At 34.3% G+C, this 22,831-nt stretch overlaps 1 protein-coding gene across 1 annotated transcript in view; it reads left to right on the forward strand.

Moving 5' to 3' along the window:
- Positions 1 to 1,192: 1,192 nt before the first annotated feature.
- LOC149416424 (trypsin-10-like) overlaps positions 1,193 to 22,831 on the forward strand; it is a 33,897-nt gene continuing 12,258 nt past the window's right edge. The window contains exons 1-5 of the mRNA XM_089641667.1: positions 1,193 to 1,280; positions 4,472 to 4,575; positions 17,185 to 17,299; positions 19,605 to 19,741; positions 19,885 to 19,994. Coding sequence (XP_089497793.1) covers positions 1,211 to 1,280; positions 4,472 to 4,575; positions 17,185 to 17,299; positions 19,605 to 19,741; positions 19,885 to 19,994 — 536 coding nt within the window. The 5' untranslated portion in view covers positions 1,193 to 1,210. The remainder of the gene's footprint in view (positions 1,281 to 4,471; positions 4,576 to 17,184; positions 17,300 to 19,604; positions 19,742 to 19,884; positions 19,995 to 22,831) is intronic.

A 22,831-nucleotide genomic window follows, 5' to 3' on the forward strand; every position in this document is an offset into this window, starting at 1 on the left:
AGCTTTTATAGCGTGGTATTGGTAGTGTCTTTGTCCAAAGCTTGAATTTACTGTCGGAGTTTTTATGTTTTCTTTGTATGCTTGTCTAACTGGTCTGTTGGTGTTATTTTGTGTATGTTGAAATTTATTTATTTTTTGTCAAAAATGTAGTTTAGTAGTGTTTTAACGTATAATTGGCGTATATCTTTTTTTTATTTTATATTTACTCCACACAGGAGGCCCTGAAGAAAATAATTTCCCTCAGGGCCTATGTCATCTTTGGGGATGCTGTGTGGAGGGTCTTTTTGTGGAGAGGAAGGAGTGAACATGGGTCTTGAAGAGTCCCATGTTGTAGGAGGGAGGAAACACAGAGGCCGGCAGTTCGTTCCACAGCCGAGCTGTTGAACTTAAGAACGAGTCGTAGAAGCGACCCGTTCTCATGTGACAAATGTCAACCGTGTACAAATGTTGGGCGAGCGTTTGGCGTGTATTCCGACTACGCACCGGTGCCGAAGGGATCAATGACGCTAGTTCCTCAGAGCATCTTCCATTGTAATACCGATAGAACAAGGACAGCATACCTACCTGACGCCTGTGCTCTAAAGATTGCAGTCCGTCTGTTAAGATTGGGGAATCTTGATAGATTCATCATCAAAAACGGACCGCCCGTTTTTGCACAGAGTCAAGGGTTTTTTTCCAGTATTTAGGGGCTCCGGACCAGAGATGGCTGCCAAATTCGACAGTAGGGCGCACTTGCGATTTGTACAGGGTCAGCAGTTGTGTATTATTAAAGTATCTGCGGGCCCTGTACAGTACGCCCAGCTTCTGAGAGGCCAACTTTACTCTGGCTTCGATGGAGCCCCCGTACCTGAGCTGGTCACTTATAGTTACACCAAGCATATCAATGGAAGGCCTGTTCGGAAGATTGCTTCCGTTGAAGGAGACCAGATTATCATTTAGATCCTTTTTAGACGTAATCAGACAGGATTGGGTCTTTGAAACATTAAATTCGACGAGATTAGTACGTCATTACAGTTATTACCAGAATTTTTGCAATGAAACAAATACAGACTTTTAGTAATCTTGTGTTAGTGGAAACGTAACAGTAACCAAAATTAAAGTTTAATGAAATTGTATTATTTTCCAATACATCCCTTTATCTCGTGTGCTTACACTCAAATGTTTATTTGCACTGAATCAGTGTTGATGTAGTCAAACGACGAGGAGCGACATGTTTTCCTATCTGTGCATATTTGTCTGTGTTTTTATCATAATCGTAGAATTCTCCAGTGCCCAAGAAGGTATGAGTGCTTTTTATAACTGTTTTATGTGAGTGACAACTTCCCGGAGCTGGTGGGACTATCACATCCCCCATGTTTGGTGTATTTTGTTCTGCAGAAGAAAAATTAATGGGGGGAGGTTGTAAAGTACTTGGTTTCTAAGAACTGATCGCTTAACCCATTCGACCGTGCGTATTTTCTTATTTCCAATAAGAGGTGTAATTTGGATATTTAATCGTAAAAGATCAATGGTTTCGTTGCTTGTGTGGCACGTAGCGCCGTCTTGTTGAAATTAAACGTTGTCCAGATCAATACCATCCAATTCCGGCCATAAAAAATCATTAATCATCTCTCGATAGCGATCCATTCACCGTAACTGTTGCTCCAGCCTCATTTTCGAAATAGTAATGTCCAATAACTCCGCCGGAACATAAACCGCACCAAACAGTCAAAAGTTGAAGATAGAAAGGCTTTTCAACAATAACTCTTGAGTTTTCCGAGCCCTATTGCGACAATTTTGCTTGTTGACGAAGCCAACGAGGTGGAAATGGACCTCATCACTCAAGATGATTTGCATTTGATTCACTCAAGTGAATTTCAATGCTTTGTTGAAGCGTGTATCGTTCCATTTTTATTAATGGCGTAGTTTTTACTTGTCAAATGTCAAAAAATGACAGCTTCAAAAGTGACATCTACCGAAATAGCGGGCTATTCAAAATAACACCTCTTATTGGAAAACCCTATAGATTCAATTTTTTTTCCTCACAATCTGAAGCGAATAAAAACAGGTATTATTATTACAATTACTGGTATAACTGGTTTTGTACGCGAATTTTTAAATTATTTCAGGCTGTAGTCATTTTTATGTTTTGAAATGTGATATCATTATTATGATATTACTTATTTTTTTTAAATTTAACAAAAATGTTTTAACAGTAAGATTTTTTTATTTTATGTAAAACTTTCCCTCTGAGATGTACTGTTCTTTCAAATTAAATTTTACTGTACCCTGCCACGCGTTGCTGTGGCTCAGTCTGTCTCTGCAGATAGAGAAACAATAGCGCGTGTTGCTTTTTCGTCCAACAGATGGCGCTGTTTAAAAAATGTTTTTTTTTATCGATACACTTTAGGTGTATAACAAATATACGCGCATTTGAATGCAACGTGGTACCAAAATTTCAAAGCAACAATTGCACAAACGAATAATTACATCTTTATTTATATAGATTTTCATTGTACGGTGGAGTGGTTTATGTAAGATTGTACATTTACCCTGATGAAGAAACCATTGATTTATATGCAAAGTTATTTATTTAATTTATGTTTAAGGCGAAACTTAATGCCAAATCACTATTTTGATTAATCCTTATAACGAATTGGTGTACATTATGAATACAAAAAATATGCTTTAGATAAATTGAAGGTTTTCCTATCGTTTCGCTTGAGTAGAATACAAATAAATACCTAAATTACTCAATAAAAAATATAAAAACAAACTACTAAAAAAAATATTTTTTCAATAGAAATGTATGAACGCGTAAAGAAGCTTCGATTATCTGTGACAGTTTCACTTGATTAACTTTTTTGCTTTCTTATAAAATTATTTACAAAATAAAGAATAACCAGTTTTTTGCTTGAAATCGAACGTTTCTAGACTCCGTTTGTCAAGCGATTTTAATGCCTATTACCTACGATATAAGGTATACCAAGAATATACACATTTTTGGCTTGTAGCTTCCTCTTAAGATAATAAAAAAAATGTTTATTAATGTTGTCGAATTCCCATCCACGGTTATTGTGCACAAACAATATAAATAGCACTTGGTTTCAACTTAATCTCTTCAAGAAATAACTAATTTTATGATGGGAGATGGTAATCAAAGTTATGTTGAAGGTTGAAATACGCATAAATCATTAAAATAATCCAAACTATTTAGTACATGTTTAGTTGTCTCCATTATATAGAGAGTGTTGTTTGACTTGAATGCATCTTTTGCCATCTCCCACTAAATAATTAGTTATCTCTTGTATGAATTAAGTTGAACCCATGTGCTATTTATATATTTCAGCGAATTTCGACAAGTTGACCATATAATATTATACATTTTCCTAAACATAAGAAACATATTTAAAAAATAAAACAATTGAAAAGAATACATTTTGGACTTTGCCAATCAATAATAGAATATGGAATATATTGCTTGGGGAGGAGCAACAAACTCGGCTATCAATTACATAGAAACCGCACAGAAAACGATCTTAAAGGTAAACATAGACTGACTGATACAGACCAAATATTCAACAGCTGTGACGTACTAGATATACGCCAATTATACGTTAAAACACTACTAAACTACATTTTTGACAAAAAAAAAATTTCAACATACACAAAACAACACTAACAGACCAGTTAGACAAGCGTACAAAGAAAACATAAAAACTCCGACAGTAAATTCAAGCTTTGGACAAAGTCACTACCAATACCATGCTATAAAAGCTTTAATCAATGTAAAACTTGAAATAAAAATTGAGGAAAATAAAAATAAATTCACACACAAAATTACAAAATGGATTAAAGAACAAAAAAGACAATATTACCAAAATGTCATAGCATAAAATAAACATAAAACCTACACGTAACACACAAAACCAATATAAACACACATCACTCACAAACACACAAGATTACATTTTAAATGTATTATTTTCTTATTATTTTTTTTGGTAAACTAATGTTTTTAAGACAAGATTTTTTATGCATAGCACAAAGGGTAACTAAAGGGTAATTGTTCGCCTGAAACACTCATCCACATTGAAAAATCTCCTGATAAAAGATACATGACGCCAACGGGACTCGAACCCGTGTGAGCTATGGCGGCTTATAAGCCGCCATAGCTCAGTGGTCAGAGCTGTCGACCGGAAATCGAAGGGACACGGGTTCGAGTCCCGTTGGCGTCATGTATCTTTTATCAGGAGATTTTTCAATGTGGATGAGTGTTTCAGGCGAACAATTATTGCTTGTAAAATAATTGTATTATTTTCTCTTTAAATGTATTATGTAGATTATATTTTCATATTATAAAATGAAGGCCTCAGCACGGGCAAGCCACCCAGTGAGGCCAACATTACTGGAAAACTTTGAAATGTAAAAAAAGAATATTGTATTCTATAAACATCGTAACTAATAGTAATTATTTGATGGTGTTGTTCAGGAGACGGTTGCGTGTTTGAGTCAGAATGGAGCCCGGGAGTTTGCGCACCCTTCGACGCTTGCGCTTCTGCAAGAGCTGCAGCCGGCAGAGGGTTGCTTCCTAAGGTATGGATTTATTTTATAATATTAATTATTTACTAGCTCACGTGTTCCCGGCTTTGCTCGGGTGCTGAATGCTTTAGACCAAATTTTGAGGTTATGATTGTTAGTGTACCGGAAAACTGTGTGTATAAGGTGGAAATAATATTATAATAAACAATTCCTCATAGATCTATCAACTCAAATCTTTTGGAATTATGTCTGTAATTCATTTAATGAAAGATTACAAGTAGACGCAATTTATACTGATTTCCAAAAAGCTTTTGATAAAGTTAACCATTCCATCTTACTAAAGAAACTAGAACAAATAGGAATAGAAGGAAACTTATTGGCTTATTAACGGATACAAATCATCCCCTATAGTTGTAACTTCTGGAGTACCACAGGGGTCAAATCTTGGCCCACTGCTTTTTCTTATAGTCATAAATGACCTTGGCTCGAAATTAAAATGTGATTATGCTTTTTTCGCCGATGATCTTAAAATGTTTCGTAAAATTAAGTCTGTTACCGATCAAAAGGTTCTCGATACACTAAATAACTGCTGTACTTTCAATGATATGCACTTAAGGCGATCCCATACGTAGTAATGAAAAATCATGTGTTTTTGATTTGAAAATTTGGTCGCCTAGAAATGTTTCAGATGCTTTAATTAAATACTGCGAGTAGAATACATCTTGGTCTTTGAAATAATCGAGTATTTTATAGATAAGTCTTTTTATAAGCCCAGAAAAAAATAATGTATAAGGCCTATGAAAACTGCTTTAAAGTTCAAAATCTCCTACTTAGGAACCCATTTTCGGTTATTATTTTATTGTATAATGTGGCAAATTAAGTAATTTATAAAATGATAAAAAAAAAATATTTATGGCTGAACATCTACAAAATAAAATAAAAGGCACTTTTTGGTCATGTTTTTTTCTTGCATAAATCAAAACAGGCGGATGGTGTTAAGCGGGAATTTAAACCTTATCGCCATCTACGTAAGGGTTGTTATTGATAGCGGCTCAATTTATAATATTACACGACGTAGTGCATTGCCTTAAATGTTGACAAATGTTTCATTTTAAACTTCACTCGAAATAAGGTTATAAATTTTTTTCTTATGTCATTAATAAGATTATTCTTTAAAAAGTGTCTTCCATAAGAGTTCTAGGAATTACTCTTGATTCTAAATTCATATTTGATTTACACATTAATGACATTAAGTCCAGATCACTTAACATTATGGGCTCACTAACCCTTTACTATGCCTTAATTAGAAGTAAACTTGAACATGGAAGCATTATTTGGAATCCACATTATTGCAAGTGTGAAAACATTATAGAATCGGTTAAAAAAAATAGGTTTGACTATTATTTTTCATACCATCTTAGATCATACGACGCACGTCGTGAATACTTTAAGAATAATACACTTAAAATAAGAAGGCAATTGACTGACCTAATATGTTTGCATAAAATTATCCACGGCCATCTTGATACCTCATTATGTCTTAGCAATATTGAAATAAATGTCCCCAATTCCCATTGTTTAAGACACCATAGTATTTTTCACCTGAATATTTAAAAAAATAATATCACCTATTTTAGCCCTCTGACCCAAATGTGTCGACTGTATAATAAGATTGAGTGTGCTGAAGTAGATATGGATTCAGAAAAAAATTTGCTATTGTTAAATAATATGTTGCACTGATTATATTATGTATTACTTGCGTCTCTTAATTTTCTGTAATATTTGTATTTCATATATATTTTTAATTTTCAATTTTTATTTTTATTTGTTTTATATTTTAATCTTTATTTAGGTATATGAAAATTAATGTGTCTTTGTATGTGTATTTGTATGTTAACTGAGTTTTTATAACTGGATTGTTCTCACGTAAGTGAGATCGTCTATAAAAACCCAGTATAAATAAATTAAAAAATTACGAGCGTCCTCGAATTTTTCCACCATTCACTTCCACGTCATACATTCTCCTTGCATCTCTTATTTCGTTCATGACGTCATATTACCACGCGTATTTGGTTAATTTCATCATGCCATGTCTTTCTCGAGCTTCCCCGACTTCTTGTATCATTCACTTTATGTAGTATCATGAAATCCACATTGTTATTGTTGAAAAGTTACATCATTTTGACTAGGTCTAGGTCGTTCAGTGTAGCTCGGGCGTCTCCGACTTCTTCCACCATGCAAACCACTCTTTAAACATTCCTGACACTAATAAGAACAAACTTTGAGATTTTTAGCGAAATCGGTCCAGTAGTTTTGGAGTCTTTAGGGGACAAACAAAGCAACGTTAATTTAAATATACAAAGAAATCAGAATATTTGTTTGCATACGGACCATTGTCAAAATCCCATCGGGTACTTATTTTGAGAACAAATCATTTATCACCTGTCACACTCAAGATCTATTTAGAAATATTCCCGGATGATATTACATATTATACTACCTACCTACTACCGAACTGACGTTTGTCTATCATCTCCTAGTTTACTGAATATAAAAGTATTAAAATTTCAAGTAATAACAAGTGTAAAGTGCTAAATTCACTAAAACGACGATAGCGCTTCGCCTGTGGTTGGAGTTTTCTCGAAATAAAGTGTCTTTCCGGCATTATCTGCCATAAAAAAAAACATACATTCAGTTACTAATCAAGAGAATAAACAGACTTATGGTTCTCTCAATCACAAGGAAACCAACAACAAATATTAGTGAAATAGTGAATACATCACATAAGTGAAACTTTGTGCTTAATTCTATTTTTAAAGAATATCACCTTCCGGCACTATCTGCATTTAAAAATATACATTCAGTGACAAAACAAAGTGATTGTTCAATCTTATGATTCTACAAAAAACAATTTAACTCATATCAGTGAAGTACCTAGTGGACATACCATTTCAGTAGAACACATTATTCAAAAAAGAGTGCTCAAATCGATAAAATAATTAAAATTATCAAACATTTAAATTTCGAAGCGTATCAAGGCGTCATTGTTTTTGTCAACACGCAAAGTACCTCTATACGTATCTCCAGGCTGACCGATAAGTTAGCCATATTGCCTACTTGCCAGTTGACAGGCGTAAAATTTCTAAACAAAAAACTGCCCACCAGAGTTTTAATAAATACTAAATAAAGTTCATCAAAAATCAAAACAAAGTGATCAATATTGAATAATTTACAATATTCGGTGATTAAATTCACATTTTTCACCATAAAATATGGAGAAAACACGCAGTACGACCAGATCTACTTCTACTTCTAACAAAGAGAACTCTGCAATTGCAGACAGCGGTAGTAAACCAGGCTCACCTCCAGGAGATAAACAGTACTCACTCATTATGGAAGAACTCCGTTCAATTAAATCCGATCTTCAAGGATTTAAGAACATACAAACTAAAGTGGCAGCATTATTCGATGAGTTTAAAGAATTTAAGACCTCGATAATTTTTTTTAATACAAAAATGGAGGATTTTGAGGCAAATCTGAAAAAAACAATGGAAAAAATTAAAAATATTGATGTAGTCCAAAAAAAAAATTCGGAACTTGAGGCTAAAATAATGATGCTCGAGGCTAAAATGGATGACCAAGAACGACAACAAAAAAAAATTGATATCGAAATAAGAGGTGTACCAGAGATTGAAGGTGAAAATTTGCAAAATATATTATTCAACATAAGCAAAGAGATTAACACAACCACCACGACAAATGACATCGAAACCAGTTTCAGGGCTCCGGGCAGAACCATTCCAACAAAAACTAGACCAGTAATCGTAAGGTTCAAACACGTACATTTAAGAAACGATTTTTTAAACTGCACAAAAAAGTATAACATGAATGCAGTATTGAAGGAAGATAAACTTAATACCAGCTCCATTGGCCTCTCTGGACCTCGAACCCCTGTATTTATCTCGGAACACCTAACATCTACCAATAAACGATTATTCTACCTAGCGAAGAAGACGGCCACAGAGAAAAAGCTCGCATACGTATGGATAAAAACGGGACGTGTATACATTCGTCAAACCCCAGAATCGAGAGCTATACTCATCACATCAGAAAACACCCTTCTAACTCTATGACTCAATATGAAAACTAGAGAAAAACAAACAAATGGCCGATACAATTGCAAAAAAGGAAGATACTGCTCCAAAAATAGGCGACAAACTGTATCCTTTAATACTCTACTCTACCTTACAATTACCTTACCACCTTTTACCATTAAATTTAACCCTTCTGCATTTTGCTGGTACTCATGTAGGACTGTCTATGCAACTACTTGGGAATATGTATTTAAACATATATTATTCACATGCATTCATATTTCACATTCTTTTAACTTATATATAATTATGATTATGTCTTACACTCCTGTCAAAAAAATATATTATTATTTGTTCTACATACCAGTTGAATTTATTTTTAATCTGTTTTATATAGGTACTTTATTTTTTTTATTACGGTCTCTATATATATATAAAAAAAAAATTATTAACGGTCTTACCTATCAAATAAAGTTATTTTTTATTCATTCTTTACACCAGTTAAGTTTACATTCAATCAGTTTTCAATTATTGTTAAAATTAAATTTTATCTGTTATCTACTTCTACTATATTATCTTATTATCTCATGTTATTTATTAAAACTATTGATTTTCTATTCTCTATACCATATTGAATTATTTGTTACTTATTTTATATTTTATCTATTTTTTTTACTAGTTATACTTAATTATTATCTGATATACTTTCAAAACTACTCTATTAAAAAAACTTGTTATATATTTTATACACCTGCTAAAATTATTCTTCATATCATGTTACGTATAAATTATTCTTCAAACCTATTGTATTTACCTTTCAAAATTGTTGAGTATCTATCTCACATACCCTATTGTATTACATCTTATGCACTTATTTCAATCTATTTTAGTTGTTGTGCGTGTTTTCTGACAATACGGCAACTATTTAATATTATTAACTAACTGTCAAGCTTTAGTAATGAGTTCTAACTATATATATTTATTTTATTTTATTATAACCTTATGTTTCTATATGCAACAATATTTCCTGTTAACAAATTATGCTCTTGATATTCTCTTCTTACGCGCAAAAAAAACGATGTATTATTTATTATTCCCAGAATATTTAATTCTCGTGCTGTAATTGCTTAATATTCTATGGATTCTTTAATATAATATGGATTCTTTATTGGATCAAGAACTAAATGACGACAAGGAAATCAATATCAACATAGATGACCCATCAGTATGTAATGAATTTCTTAACGATTCTGCTCTCTCTATATATTGTATGAATATAAGATGCATAAAAAAAAATTTCGATGATACTATAGCTGTTCTCGACGCAATACAACATAGATTTGGCATTATCATTTTTAGTGAGGCTTGGTTGAAAGATTCAATCTATATCCCAAGTATTACTGGATATTCATCACATAGCACCAAAAAAAATTATTTACAAAATGATGGAGTTGTCGTTTACACTCGGAATGATGTCATAGTTTCTGTTGAAGAAATAACTATTCCACATGCCAATTGTCTTAAATTACAACTACCTTATAATGTGTGTGTTTTAGCAGTTTATAGATCTCCTTCTCAAGCACACATTGATACCTTTCTTGACCACCTAAATGACTTACTACGTTCTGTATCAACACATAACCATGAAGTGATTTTATGTGGTGATATAAATATAAATATTTTGGATATGAACAACATAAAAAGTGAACAATATCTTTCACTTTTGATTTACCACGGTCTAAAACCATTTATTATTACACCGACTAGAGTAACATCAAGTACTGAGAGTTGTATTGATCACATTATGGTTAAGTCAAAAGACGATCCTCAGAGTGCTGTATTCAGGACCAGTATTACAGACCATTTTGCTACATTATTGAAATATCCTAAATCCAGAGTAACAAAATCAAAAAAAATAGACGTAAAGCTTAGACTAACTGTGGATAATGACCTACTAAATTCGACACTGAAAGAGGAAACATGGGATACAGTCTTATCTACCAGTGATGTCAATACTGCAGCTGATAATTTCATAAGGCGTCTAAAATTACATATTGGAAATTGCTCATATACTAAGAGAATCCATTGTAATAAAAAGCACTTGAAACCATGGATAACTTCTGGAATTGTTAACTGCCTCATTAAACGTGACAAATTACACAAGAGTTGTCGTAAAGAACCAAATAATATCGAACTGTTTGCACATTATAAAAGATACAGAAATTGGTGTTCTAAAATTATAAAAACGACCAAACAGACATATTATAAAGGGAAGCTTCACGAGGTAAAAGGAAACATAAAGCAAGAATGGAAAATAATAAAACAAGCATTGGATTTGCAAAAGGAATCAGTGCCCATAAATAAACTGAAAGTAAATAATAACATTGTATCCATAAATGATAATCCAACAGTCATTACTAACCATGTGAATAATTTTTTTAGTGATATAGGTCAAAATTTTGCTGATCTTTTGTGTAGTGCAAATAACACCAGTCAAGAATCTTTAGTAAAAAATTATAATCCAACACAATCTATTCAAAATGCCTGCTTTGAATTCAAACCAACGAATTGTAATGAAGTTTTAAATGTGATTAATGAACTAAAATCAGGTTTTTCGAGTGGAAATGACAGTATAAGTGCAATGGTCTACAAACAAAATGCTTCTGAACTAGTTATACCTATTACACACATTGTAAATGTTAGTTTTGAGAATGGCTTGTTCCCTAATCATTGCAAAAATGCCAAAGTTATTCCTTTATTTAAAGAAGGAGATAACAAAGATGTAAATAACTATCGACCTATCTCCTTGCTAAATACGTTATCAAAAATAATAGAAAAATTAGCTAAAATTAGGTTGATGTCTTATGTAAAAAGATATGAAATTCTCTCAGATAATCAATTTGGCTTCCGAGAGAACATGGGAACAAGTGATGCTGCATTAAAAATGATCACCACAGTCGTAGAAGCTCTTGATACTGGCAATAAAGCAATGGCCGTCTTTTTAGACTTGTCTAAGGCATTTGATACCGTATCCCACGGTTTACTCTTAAAAAAACTCAGTTCAATGGGTATTGTTAATAAATCTTTAGATTGGTTCAGAACATATCTTGAAAATAGAACACAGAGAGTAATAATTAATGATCACATTAGCTCAAATAAATCAATTGTATATGGTGTTCCTCAAGGTAGTGTTCTGGGTCCAATTCTATTTTTGTTATATATTAACGACCTCTGTAAATTGAAATTTTCTGGATCTTCAATTGTATTTGCAGATGACACTGTCTTGGTGTTTGCTGCTGACACATGGAATGAAACGTATGCTAAGTGCGAGGCAGGATAAAGGGCAGTCAAAAATTGGCTTGATCAAAACTTGTTAACCTTAAACATGAACAAAACTAAATATATTACTTTTAGCATTTCCTCTGTAAATCAACCATCTTTGGAACGTTCATTAAAAATACATTGTTGTGTGCAGGAGTGTAACTGTCAATCTTTGGAAAGAGTAGACAACATCAAATACCTGGGTTTAATTATTGATAAAAATTTAAAATGGAACAATCACATTACTATATTAAGAAACAAAATAAGAAGGCTAGCCTACATTTTCAAAAATTTAAGAAACATTTTGGACAAAGTTACATTAAAAACTGTATATTATGCTCTTGTTCAATCAATGCTTTCATATAATGTTGTCTGTTGGGGTTCTTGTAACAAGACTACCTTAGAGCCTTTGAATGTTACGCAAAAATTAATTTTAAAAATTATGTATAAGAGAAATTTTATGTATTCATCAAAGTTATTATATAGTGAAAGCAAAATTATGACAATAAGGCAGTTGTACATAATACAGGCTCTCTGTAAATTTTTCAATAACACTTTTACTGCTAAAAGATCTCAACAAGTGCGCAGCACTAGAATGGGTTCTTCTTTAATGTATCAGCCGGTGTATACCAGAACATCCTTCGGACAAAGGAGTTTTTCATATAAAGCTCCGTTGCTATATAATATGCTTGGAGAAAATATAAAAACTATAGGTACGTTAAATTCATTCAAGAAAATGGTCAAAATCTCCGTACTAGCTGAGAGTGATGATTCTGGATCACCCATGTTGTCGCTTATATCATAATTCCTTGTGGAAGCTCTGTTTCGATACAATCCTTATTTACTTACTGCGCATGTACTTATATACTTCTAAAATAACTTTTGGTTATTTATTATTATGTTACTTATTATTATTATTATCTACTTAATTCTCGTATTATTATTTACTTTAATTATTGTCTAGCTAATTTATTTACTTACTTACTTTTTATTATAATATTATTTACTTACCTATCGGTTATTATTTACCTAGTTTTATTTAGTTATTTTATTTTTTCTCATAATTTATTATTCATACTATCCATGTTGTAATTGTTAGTATGGTTACCCTATGCTTGTGTCTGATAAGCCAGCACAGGTACCTTGTACTTTAGTTAACAGAAGAATATTATTGTTGCCAACTTACTTACCAATGCTTCTTTTGTTGACATTTTTGTTTTTATTTTTTCAACATTTTTTCAACATTTTTTCAACATTTGTTACTAAAATTTTGTTTATTTTGTCTACCGGTCTCGAAACGAACGTGTCATAAACTTTTCTTTTTTTAGTTTAAATTTAATGTTGTTATTATTTCAAGTTTACATATATGTATTTTTTTAAATGATATTATTGTAAAGCTGCACATCTTGATACAGGAATGCCCTAATGAGATGTGCAGAGTATGTTTTTTTTATGTAAAAACTGTTTTTTGAATAAATAAATAAAAAAAAAAAAAAAAAAATATTCATTTTTGAACGCATCCCAAAATAAAATTTAAACACAGATGTTTTCGAAGGCAGAAAGACGCTTTCAGATTTTAATATTATGAACGAAATATATTGAAATTTTTTTAAATTAATCAATTCTACGGTATGGAATAACCACTTGGGAACATTCTTGTAAAACTACCTACTATCAGCTCAAAATTCTATGATTAAATTACTAGTTAAAAAAATATTTTTACGTAACATTTCATTGTTGTATCGAAAGTTAAATATCTTGCCTGTGCAGACCTTACTATGGGACACAATATTGCCGCATAGTGACGCATAGTAAGGTCTGGACAGGAAAGTTAAATATCTTGCCTGTGCAGACCTTACTATGGGACACAATATTGCCGCATAGTGACGCATAGTAAGGTCTGGACAGGAAAGTTAAATATCTTGCCTGTGCAGACCTTACTATGGGACACAATATTGCCGCATAGTGACGCATAGTAAGGTCTGGACAGGAAAGTTAAATATCTTGCCTGTGCAGACCTTACTATGGGACACAATATTGCCGCATAGTGACGCATAGTAAGGTCTGGACAGGAAAGTTAAATATCTTGCCTGTGCAGACCTTACTATGGGACACAATATTGTCCCATAGTAAGGTCTGCACAGGAAAGTTAAATATCTTGCCTGTGCAGACCTTACTATGGGACACAATATTGCCGCATAGTGACGCATAGTAAGGTCTGGACAGGAAAGTTAAATATCTTGCCTGTGCAGACCTTACTATGGGACACAATATTGCCGCATAGTGACGCATAGTAAGGTCTGGACAGGAAAGTTAAATATCTTGCCTGTGCAGACCTTACTATGGGACACAATATTGTCCCATAGTAAGGTCTGCACAGGAAAGTTAAATATCTTGCCTGTGCAGACCTTACTATGGGACACAATATTGCCGCATAGTGACGCATAGTAAGGTCTGGACAGGAAAGTTAAACATCTTGCCTGTGCAGACCTTACTATGGGACACAATATTGCCGCATAGTGACGCATAGTAAGGTCTGGACAGGAAAGTTAAATATCTTGCCTGTGCAGACCTTACTATGGGACACAATATTGTCCCATAGTAAGGTCTGGACAGGAAAGTTAAATATCTTGCCTGTGCAGACCTTACTATGGGACACAATATTGCCGCATAGTGACGCATAGTAAGGTCTGGACAGGAAAGTTAAATATCTTGCCTGTGCAGACCTTACTATGGGACACAATATTGTCCCATAGTAAGGTCTGGACAGGAAAGTTAAATATCTTGCCTGTGCAGACCTTACTATGGGACACAATATTGCCGCATAGTGACGCATAGTAAGGTCTGGACAGGAAAGTTAAATATCTTGCCTGTGCAGACCTTACTATGGGACACAATATTGTCCCATAGTAAGGTCTGGACAGGAAAGTTAAATATCTTGCCTGTGCAGACCTTACTATGGGACACAATATTGTCCCATAGTAAGGTCTGCACAGGAAAGTTAAATATCTTGCCTGTGCAGACCTTACTATGGGACACAATATTGTCCCATAGTAAGGTCTGGACAGGAAAGTTAAATATCTTGCCTGTGCAGACCTTACTATGGGACACAATATTGCCGCATAGTGACGCATAGTAAGGTCTGGACAGGAAAGTTAAATATCTTGCCTGTGCAGACCTTACTATGGGACACAATATTGTCCCATAGTAAGGTCTGCACAGGAAAGTTAAATATCTTGCCTGTGCAGACCTTACTATGGGACACAATATTGTCCCATAGTAAGGTCTGCACAGGAAAGTTAAATATCTTGCCTGTGCAGACCTTACTATGGGACACAATATTGTCCCATAGTAAGGTCTGCACAGGAAAGTTAAATATCTTGCCTGTGCAGACCTTACTATGGGACACAATATTGTCCCATAGTAAGGTCTGCACAGGAAAGTTAAATATCTTGCCTGTGCAGACCTTACTATGGGACACAATATTGCCGCATAGTGACGCATAGTAAGGTCTGGACAGGAAAGTTAAATATCTTGCCTGTGCAGACCTTACTATGGGACACAATATTGTCCCATAGTAAGGTCTGCACAGGAAAGTTAAATATCTTGCCTGTGCAGACCTTACTATGGGACACAATATTGTCCCATAGTAAGGTCTGCACAGGAAAGTTAAATATCTTGCCTGTGCAGACCTTACTATGGGACACAATATTGTCCCATAGTAAGGTCTGCACAGGAAAGTTAAATATCTTGCCTGTGCAGACCTTACTATGGGACACAATATTGTCCCATAGTAAGGTCTGCACAGGAAAGTTAAATATCTTGCCTGTGCAGACCTTACTGTAGGACAAAATATTGATTCAACATATATCTGACTCTGAATATAAAAAAATAAATTGTAACATGAACACAACACTAGATTCACAAAGAATTAAGGTATGCTTGTTCCAAAATACAATAATAAATACCAACTACGAACCCTAGAATATAACGTGCCCAAAATATTTAAAATGTTGCCAAGTAACATTAAACATTGTACATTCATAAATAGATTGAGATTTATACTGAAAACATGGCTCATAAGTAGAAATACTTTATACTAATCATCACTATCAATCAATAGGTGTTATTTATTAGCAAGTAGATTTAGTGTTATTTTAAATTACGTGTGCCAATAATAATAATCTGAATATCTAATAAGTAACAACAACATTATGTATATATATAATCAGTAGTAATATTATGTATAAATATTAACATTGTAATTAAACATGTAAATTTTGTTGACAAACTGAATAATTGTGGTTTAACGGAACTATGATTTTTTCTTATAAACAGTAAAAATAAAAATAAATATATGCCAAATTGAATTTTGTATTTTCCTAAAACAATTAACGTCCCATGTGATAATCATTTCTTTTTTTAGTAAAAAGATTCCCTTCCCTTGCCTGCCCAACAACCGGGTGGCGGTATAGTTCCTCTGTCTTTACATTGTGCAGACAGGGGCACCCTTGTGAGGTATTACACCAAATGAAAATGAAGCAGGATAAGCAACGGGAATTTCTTTCTGTAGCTGGCTCTACAGAACTGCCCCTTAAGTTCTTTGTCAGTGCTTATTCCGGTCAGTTCTTCTTGTCACATGTTTTCCGATTCTTCAACGTTCCATTTCCATAGTCTAAATGTCCTCAAACTTAGTTTTGAAGTCTGTGTGAAGTGCATTTAAATGTTGAACGTCATTATTAGCCTGGACGTTTTTCAAACACAAGTTCGCGGCTTCCAATGTGCAATGTTTTGATTGAATATATTAATTCTGGCGAGAAAATGAACGTAGACTCTATCTATATACCTACCTCAATTAACAACTTTACGAAATATAAAAATGCAAATATCAAATAAGTAATTTCTCAGTCTATTATATTTGTGTAAGGTCTATTGTGTCATTTACGGAACTCCTAAATGTTGACTTGAGGTAAATGGAGGTCCCCTCGGATGTACCCCCGTTTGAATCTCGTGGACCCCCAAATATTTTTTCTCGCTGACATAGACCCCCAGCAAGCCGATATGTACCTCTGGGGGTTCATATAGACCTCTTTGGGAACCTCTGATGTAAAGCGATCGTAATCCATTTCCCTTGTTTCTCGTCACATCCAGAATATCGTTATGTTATTATAAACTTGTTCAGTTTTATCATTTTGTAAGTAATTCATTGCGTTTCACTGTCGCTAAAAATCAATACATTTGTTTGCAGTTATGTTCCTACAATGGATTGAAGAATCCGCTGGTGTGCTGCAAGGGCTTCACATGCCCCGCTCTACCCTACGGAACTGTCAACGTCAACAAGACCGGGAGTAAGGCCATGGATTGTAAGTTGATATTTGACGGTTGACAGTCGATAGAAAATAGGTAACAAGCTTAAAATCGCTTGGCAAATTGATTTTTTTTAAACATTAACCCTACACAGAAGACTTTCCCTTAGGGCCTATGTCAAATTTTGACAAGGTGCATGGCTGCAAAGGGTCTCCCCAAACTAGCCAATCCCCAACCGGTGGGAAGGCACATCCTGAACACACCTCGCCCGATGAACCCGGACACCCCTGCTAAGTCACCAAACGAAGCGAACCACTCGGGGTGACCTATAGCAGAAGTGTTGGTTATCCAATGAATGGTTCAGAATCATAATTATTTTTAATTTTTTTAATCGCAAAACTTTCACAAAATGAGTGAGGTGGGTAAATTATAACACTTTTGTAAAAGTGTCTAACTAAATAGTGTAACAAATATTCAGTTTTGGAAACAAGCCCGAACTTTTGCTCACCCGATTTGTGATTTATAGTTAAGGCCCCGTAGTAAGCGTTCAAAGATGGTTTGAAAGGGAAATTAGTAAATACGAATGTTAGAGGGAGCGCGCTTATATTAAACAAAAAAATAATAAAAGCGAAAATGGTGAAAATATTTAATAAAACACGATTCCTTTGAAATAGAGCAAAAATCTCTTAACAAATGTTTTAGTTGCATTTAAAGATACACTTTGAATGCCAATAACATATTAAATAACAGAAAAAAGCGTGTTTTTAAGAATTTTCGGAGCTTACTTTACGATTTTTTTCTACCGATGGAATTTCATAAAATTAACGTTTCGGCGTAACAAATGTATAGATATTATCTTCAAAAATAACAAATATATTTTTTGGAACTTAAAAACTTAATGAGTTAATGATATACTTATTATCAGGGGGTTAAGTTTTTTGTACGCCATTGTATTCGCAAGCATATTTTGTTATCTGAACTAAATAATAATAATACAATGCGAGGTTCCTGTATACTCTCAGATTCATTTAATAACAAAATAATGAATGGAACACGCTCACGTCACTCCCACTTTGTTTATGGGCAGGTCTGTCTCTTCCTTACTTCAATGTTTAACTAAAACACCGTTTAACGGTTGAGTAGTGTTTTTTTTCAATACACCTTTTTGACGAGAGATCTTGGGTTCGATTCCTAGCTGTAACCGTTATCTTCTTATTCAATTATATACGTTACATGTATTCGAGTTCACTTTTGTTCTCGGAAATGAATTAATGCAAATCTTAACCCGCTTTCCGACATCCGATCTTGCTGAAACTCGGCAGATAGGCTCGTTGTCGATGACAATACAAAGTTTTAACCAATGAATTATGATAATTATTTCGTTAGTAAAGCTGCACTAATTAATTCAAGTACCAACAGATGGCACTGATTGCTACATTGCGATATATATCAAAAGGCACAGCCTTTTCAAATATATCTATTTAAATTTCTAAAATATTTTGAAGTGGAAATTTACCCCCTTCCCGATATCCGATATAGCTGAAACTTGGCAGATAGACTCGTTGTCGATTACAATGCATACGTTTAAGTTTTGGTGGAAATCACGTGCGCACACGCAGACATATACGCATTTCTGTGAAATTGAATGACATTGCAGCTATTTATATGTAAAATAAATATCGGTCCTACCCGATCGGCATTTGGCGAAGTTGGTAGAATTGTCGACTCTAGTACATGGGGTTTTAAGATTTAACTTTTAAGACTTTTTTAAATATTATGATTGTAAAATACTGTTTTTTACAAGTTGATTGTTTTTATTAGCAAGTCTGTAGGTGCATAATAATATTGGTGCTAAGTTTGGGGCTTTATCTTCAGCCAGCAATGACTATTTAGCTTCCGGGGAATTAGTTCCGACACAAAACCTTAATTGATTGGGCTACTAGGATTCTTGCTGCAGAGTCTCCATCTTCTATGTTTGTTTGAACGTCACAGCGGTGCTGCCAAGGTCTGTTATCTATGTGAGGATATGGTGTCAGCGCTCTATTAGCAGCAGACACATACCTGGATGGATGACGAACACCGCGCTGGCACTGTTGGTGGACGCGGTGCACTCTCTCGCTGCAGCAGCTGGTCCAGTTTCTTCACAACCAAAGATTCTTGCTGCAGAGTCTCCATCTTCTATTTTCATGTCACCTGTTCCTTTTCATTATTAACTTAACTTTACTTTAATTTTGTAATATTCATATTTTTGTAATACCTGCATTAACTGTTAAGCGCCCTGAGATGATATCTCACAAAAGCGGCGTTATACAAATTGTCCAATATTGTTAATATATTATTATAACATGGTTTTTATTGCAGACTGTTTGGGTCTTGCGGTCTTGGCGTATCCCTGTGTGGAGACGGTGGAAGGGTGGACCAGGGGAGATATGTGTCCCACAGACCCCAGAAGGAAGCCAGCTGATGGGCAGATATCCAAGGGAGACTTTCCTCACTTAGTACGTACATTTTACTCCCTTTGCCTTGCAGCGCCTACTATACCTTTTCATTTTATAAAAGCTAGAAGCTAAAAATGCACAATGTTCTATTATTAACAAATGTCAAACTCTAGTAAATTACTAATAATTTCTTTATTTTCCAGGCTGTTGTTGGTTTCGGTGAATATGAATCTACAAAATGGGATACCATTGGTGCACTTATCACCAATCGTTGGGTCATTTCTGATGCATTCTCCATATCGGTACACAAAGGGTGAGTGCCAACCTCCGATAAGCAACTAAAACAGGCACCTAAACACTTTTGTAAATATTTTATACATTTGTTTATAACCGTATACGTGAAAAGCTTACTAATAGAAGATATACATTGTTTATACAGCCAGAGAGGATTGTTTATCTGTCGTATAAACTATTAATAATTATAATAATTCCTCACAGAATTTCGGAATTTTTCCAATGTATTTTAAATATTATATGTATTTCTTCTTTTTGAAGATTTAAAAAAATACGATTGTTGTTTTTGAAATGTAATTTGCTATACTTTAATTTCAAATATGAAAAAGTTGAATAAAAGCATTTTTAATCTCAACTTCATTGAATTTTGGAGAATACACAATTAAAATAAGGAATTTGCAAGAATGCTGTAACTTCACTTTTTATCTCGTTCATACAATAAAAAAAAAACAATTTTTTAAAGTTTGCGCATGCGGCAGTACCATACTTGGTAAAGTTTGCGCATGCGGCAGTACCATACTTTGTAAAGTTTGCGCATGCGGCAGTACCATACTTTGTAAAGTTTGCGCATGCGGCAGTACCATACTTTGTAAAGTTTGCGCATGCGGCAGTACCATACTTTGTAAAGTTTGCGCATGCGGCAGTACCATACTTGGTAAAGTTTGCGCATGCGGCAGTACCATACTTTGTAAAGTTTGCGCATGCGGCAGTACCATACTTTGTAAAGTTTGCGCATGCGGCAGTACCATACTTTGTAAAGTTTGCGCATGCGGCAGTACCATACTTTGTAAAGTTTGCGCATGCGGCAGTACCATACTTTGTAAAGTTTGCGCATGCGGCAGTACCATACTTTGTAAAGTTTGCGCATGCGGCAGTACCATACTTTGTAAAGTTTGCGCATGCGGCAGTACCATACTTTGTAAAGTTTGCGCATGCGGCAGTACCATACTTTGTAAAGTTTGCGCATGCGGCAGTACCATACTTTGTAAAGTTTGCGCATGCGGCAGTACCATACTTTGTAAAGTTTGCGCATGCGGCAGTACCATACTTTGTAAAGTTTGCGCATGCGGCAGTACCATACTTTGTAAAGTTTGCGCATGCGGCAGTACCATACTTTGTAAAGTTTGCGCATGCGGCAGTACCATACTTTGTAAAGTTTGCGCATGCGGCAGTACCATACTTTGTAAAGTTTGCGCATGCGGCAGTACCATAGTTTGTAAAGTTCGCGCATGCGGCAGTACCATACTTTCTAAAGTTTGCGCATGCGGCAGTACCATACTTTGTAAAGTTTGCGCATGCGGCAGTACCATGCTTTGAATGAGAGCTACCAACATTATCTTTAATTATTAATTCATTTGCTTTATTATTCTTTTTTTCATTTCAATTCTGTTTAAGATTTATTTTCAAAAGAATTAATTAATTTATCTTTATTTTCATCTTTTTCTTATTTTCAGTTAAACCTATTAAACCTATATGTATTTTAAAAATACATTGCATTTCACAAAATAATATAATAATAATAATAATAATTCGATGACTTGTATAGCGCCTTTTTTGTGCAAAATCACCTCAAGGGCGCTGTACAAACTTATAATACATTTCTACAGTGATCTATGTTATAAATTAACTATTTATGGAGATAATATACAGTACAATACTTACCTGGTAGGTCACTTGAGATTAACACTTATTTAACATTAGCTAATTGTTTATTAGCGAAATTTAGATACAGGATTTAGGACATAATTGGAAAATTGAATATAACTGGACTTTCTCTTAGGAATGGTATATTTAATTTAAGGGTACGACAGCTTAAAAAGGTAAGTTTTTAGTTTAGACCTGAATTCTGTTGGACTTGTTATGGATCTTGTAATGGACCTGTTTGGGGTAAAAGAACGTAAAGAATTTTTTTTTATATAAATTAAAATACGTTCAGAGAATAGGGAGAAACGAACAGACTATGGACATCTTTGGGACATCCTAGAAGCTTTATTATAGAAACCTACGTCGGTAATAGGTGTTAACCACGTAATAATTGAAAAGGGGCGCGTTGGGTTTCAACGAATCAGACCATTCCCAAAATCAATTAAATAATTTTTCGCCAATCACGGAGACTAAGGGCGGTCTAAAGACACGAAACACTCTAGGTTGATTTACTGTTGAGCTAACCTTGGGATCCGGTCTCACGATGCGTGTAAAGGCACTTGGAATTCGACGATAAATTTGCATTCTAAGGCAGAAACGAAGCGATACCCAACCATCGATAACGAAAAAGGGGGGTGACGGTTTGGTGGGAGAAGAGGGGGTTTTTAGAATGTTTTGGTCCAGAAGACATATTACAAGTTGATCCTCGTAGAGAGAATTGTTTACGTTCGCTGAACTTCTGAGTGCTCTTTCAAGTGGCCACAGTGAACACAAATTTTAACTTAAGATAGGACGTTTGGCCGAAATTGCCTAATTATATTAACACGGGGGAGATGCAAGTTGGGTAATTAAGAAAAGACATAAAAGTTAATGGGTCACGAAGTCTTTGATTAACGATCAAAATTTTACGACCTTTTTTGCGCGTAAACAAAGTTACGAGGATAATATATTGAAATTCCTGGATGAAGCGAGAAAAGAGTATATGGGTTGGGCTAAAACAAGACGCAAAAAACTGTAAAAACAGGGATGTACTGGGCGTAGATCACCGAAAAGAAAGGACCAGGAATCGAAAAGAAACCCGAAAGGTAGTTTAGCTCATGATGGAAGAGGTTTCAACGACTCGGGTAGTGGACAGCGATGGGTTACGAAAGATTACCAGAAGATATGCGGCGGATATCACGAAAAGAGTCAAAACAGGTAGGCGAAATTACA

The sequence above is a fragment of the Hesperophylax consimilis genome, chromosome 17 (genome assembly GCF_061612785.1).
Source record: "Hesperophylax consimilis isolate HC1 chromosome 17, BYU_Hcon_1.0, whole genome shotgun sequence".
Classification (NCBI taxonomy): domain Eukaryota; kingdom Metazoa; phylum Arthropoda; class Insecta; order Trichoptera; family Limnephilidae; genus Hesperophylax; species Hesperophylax consimilis.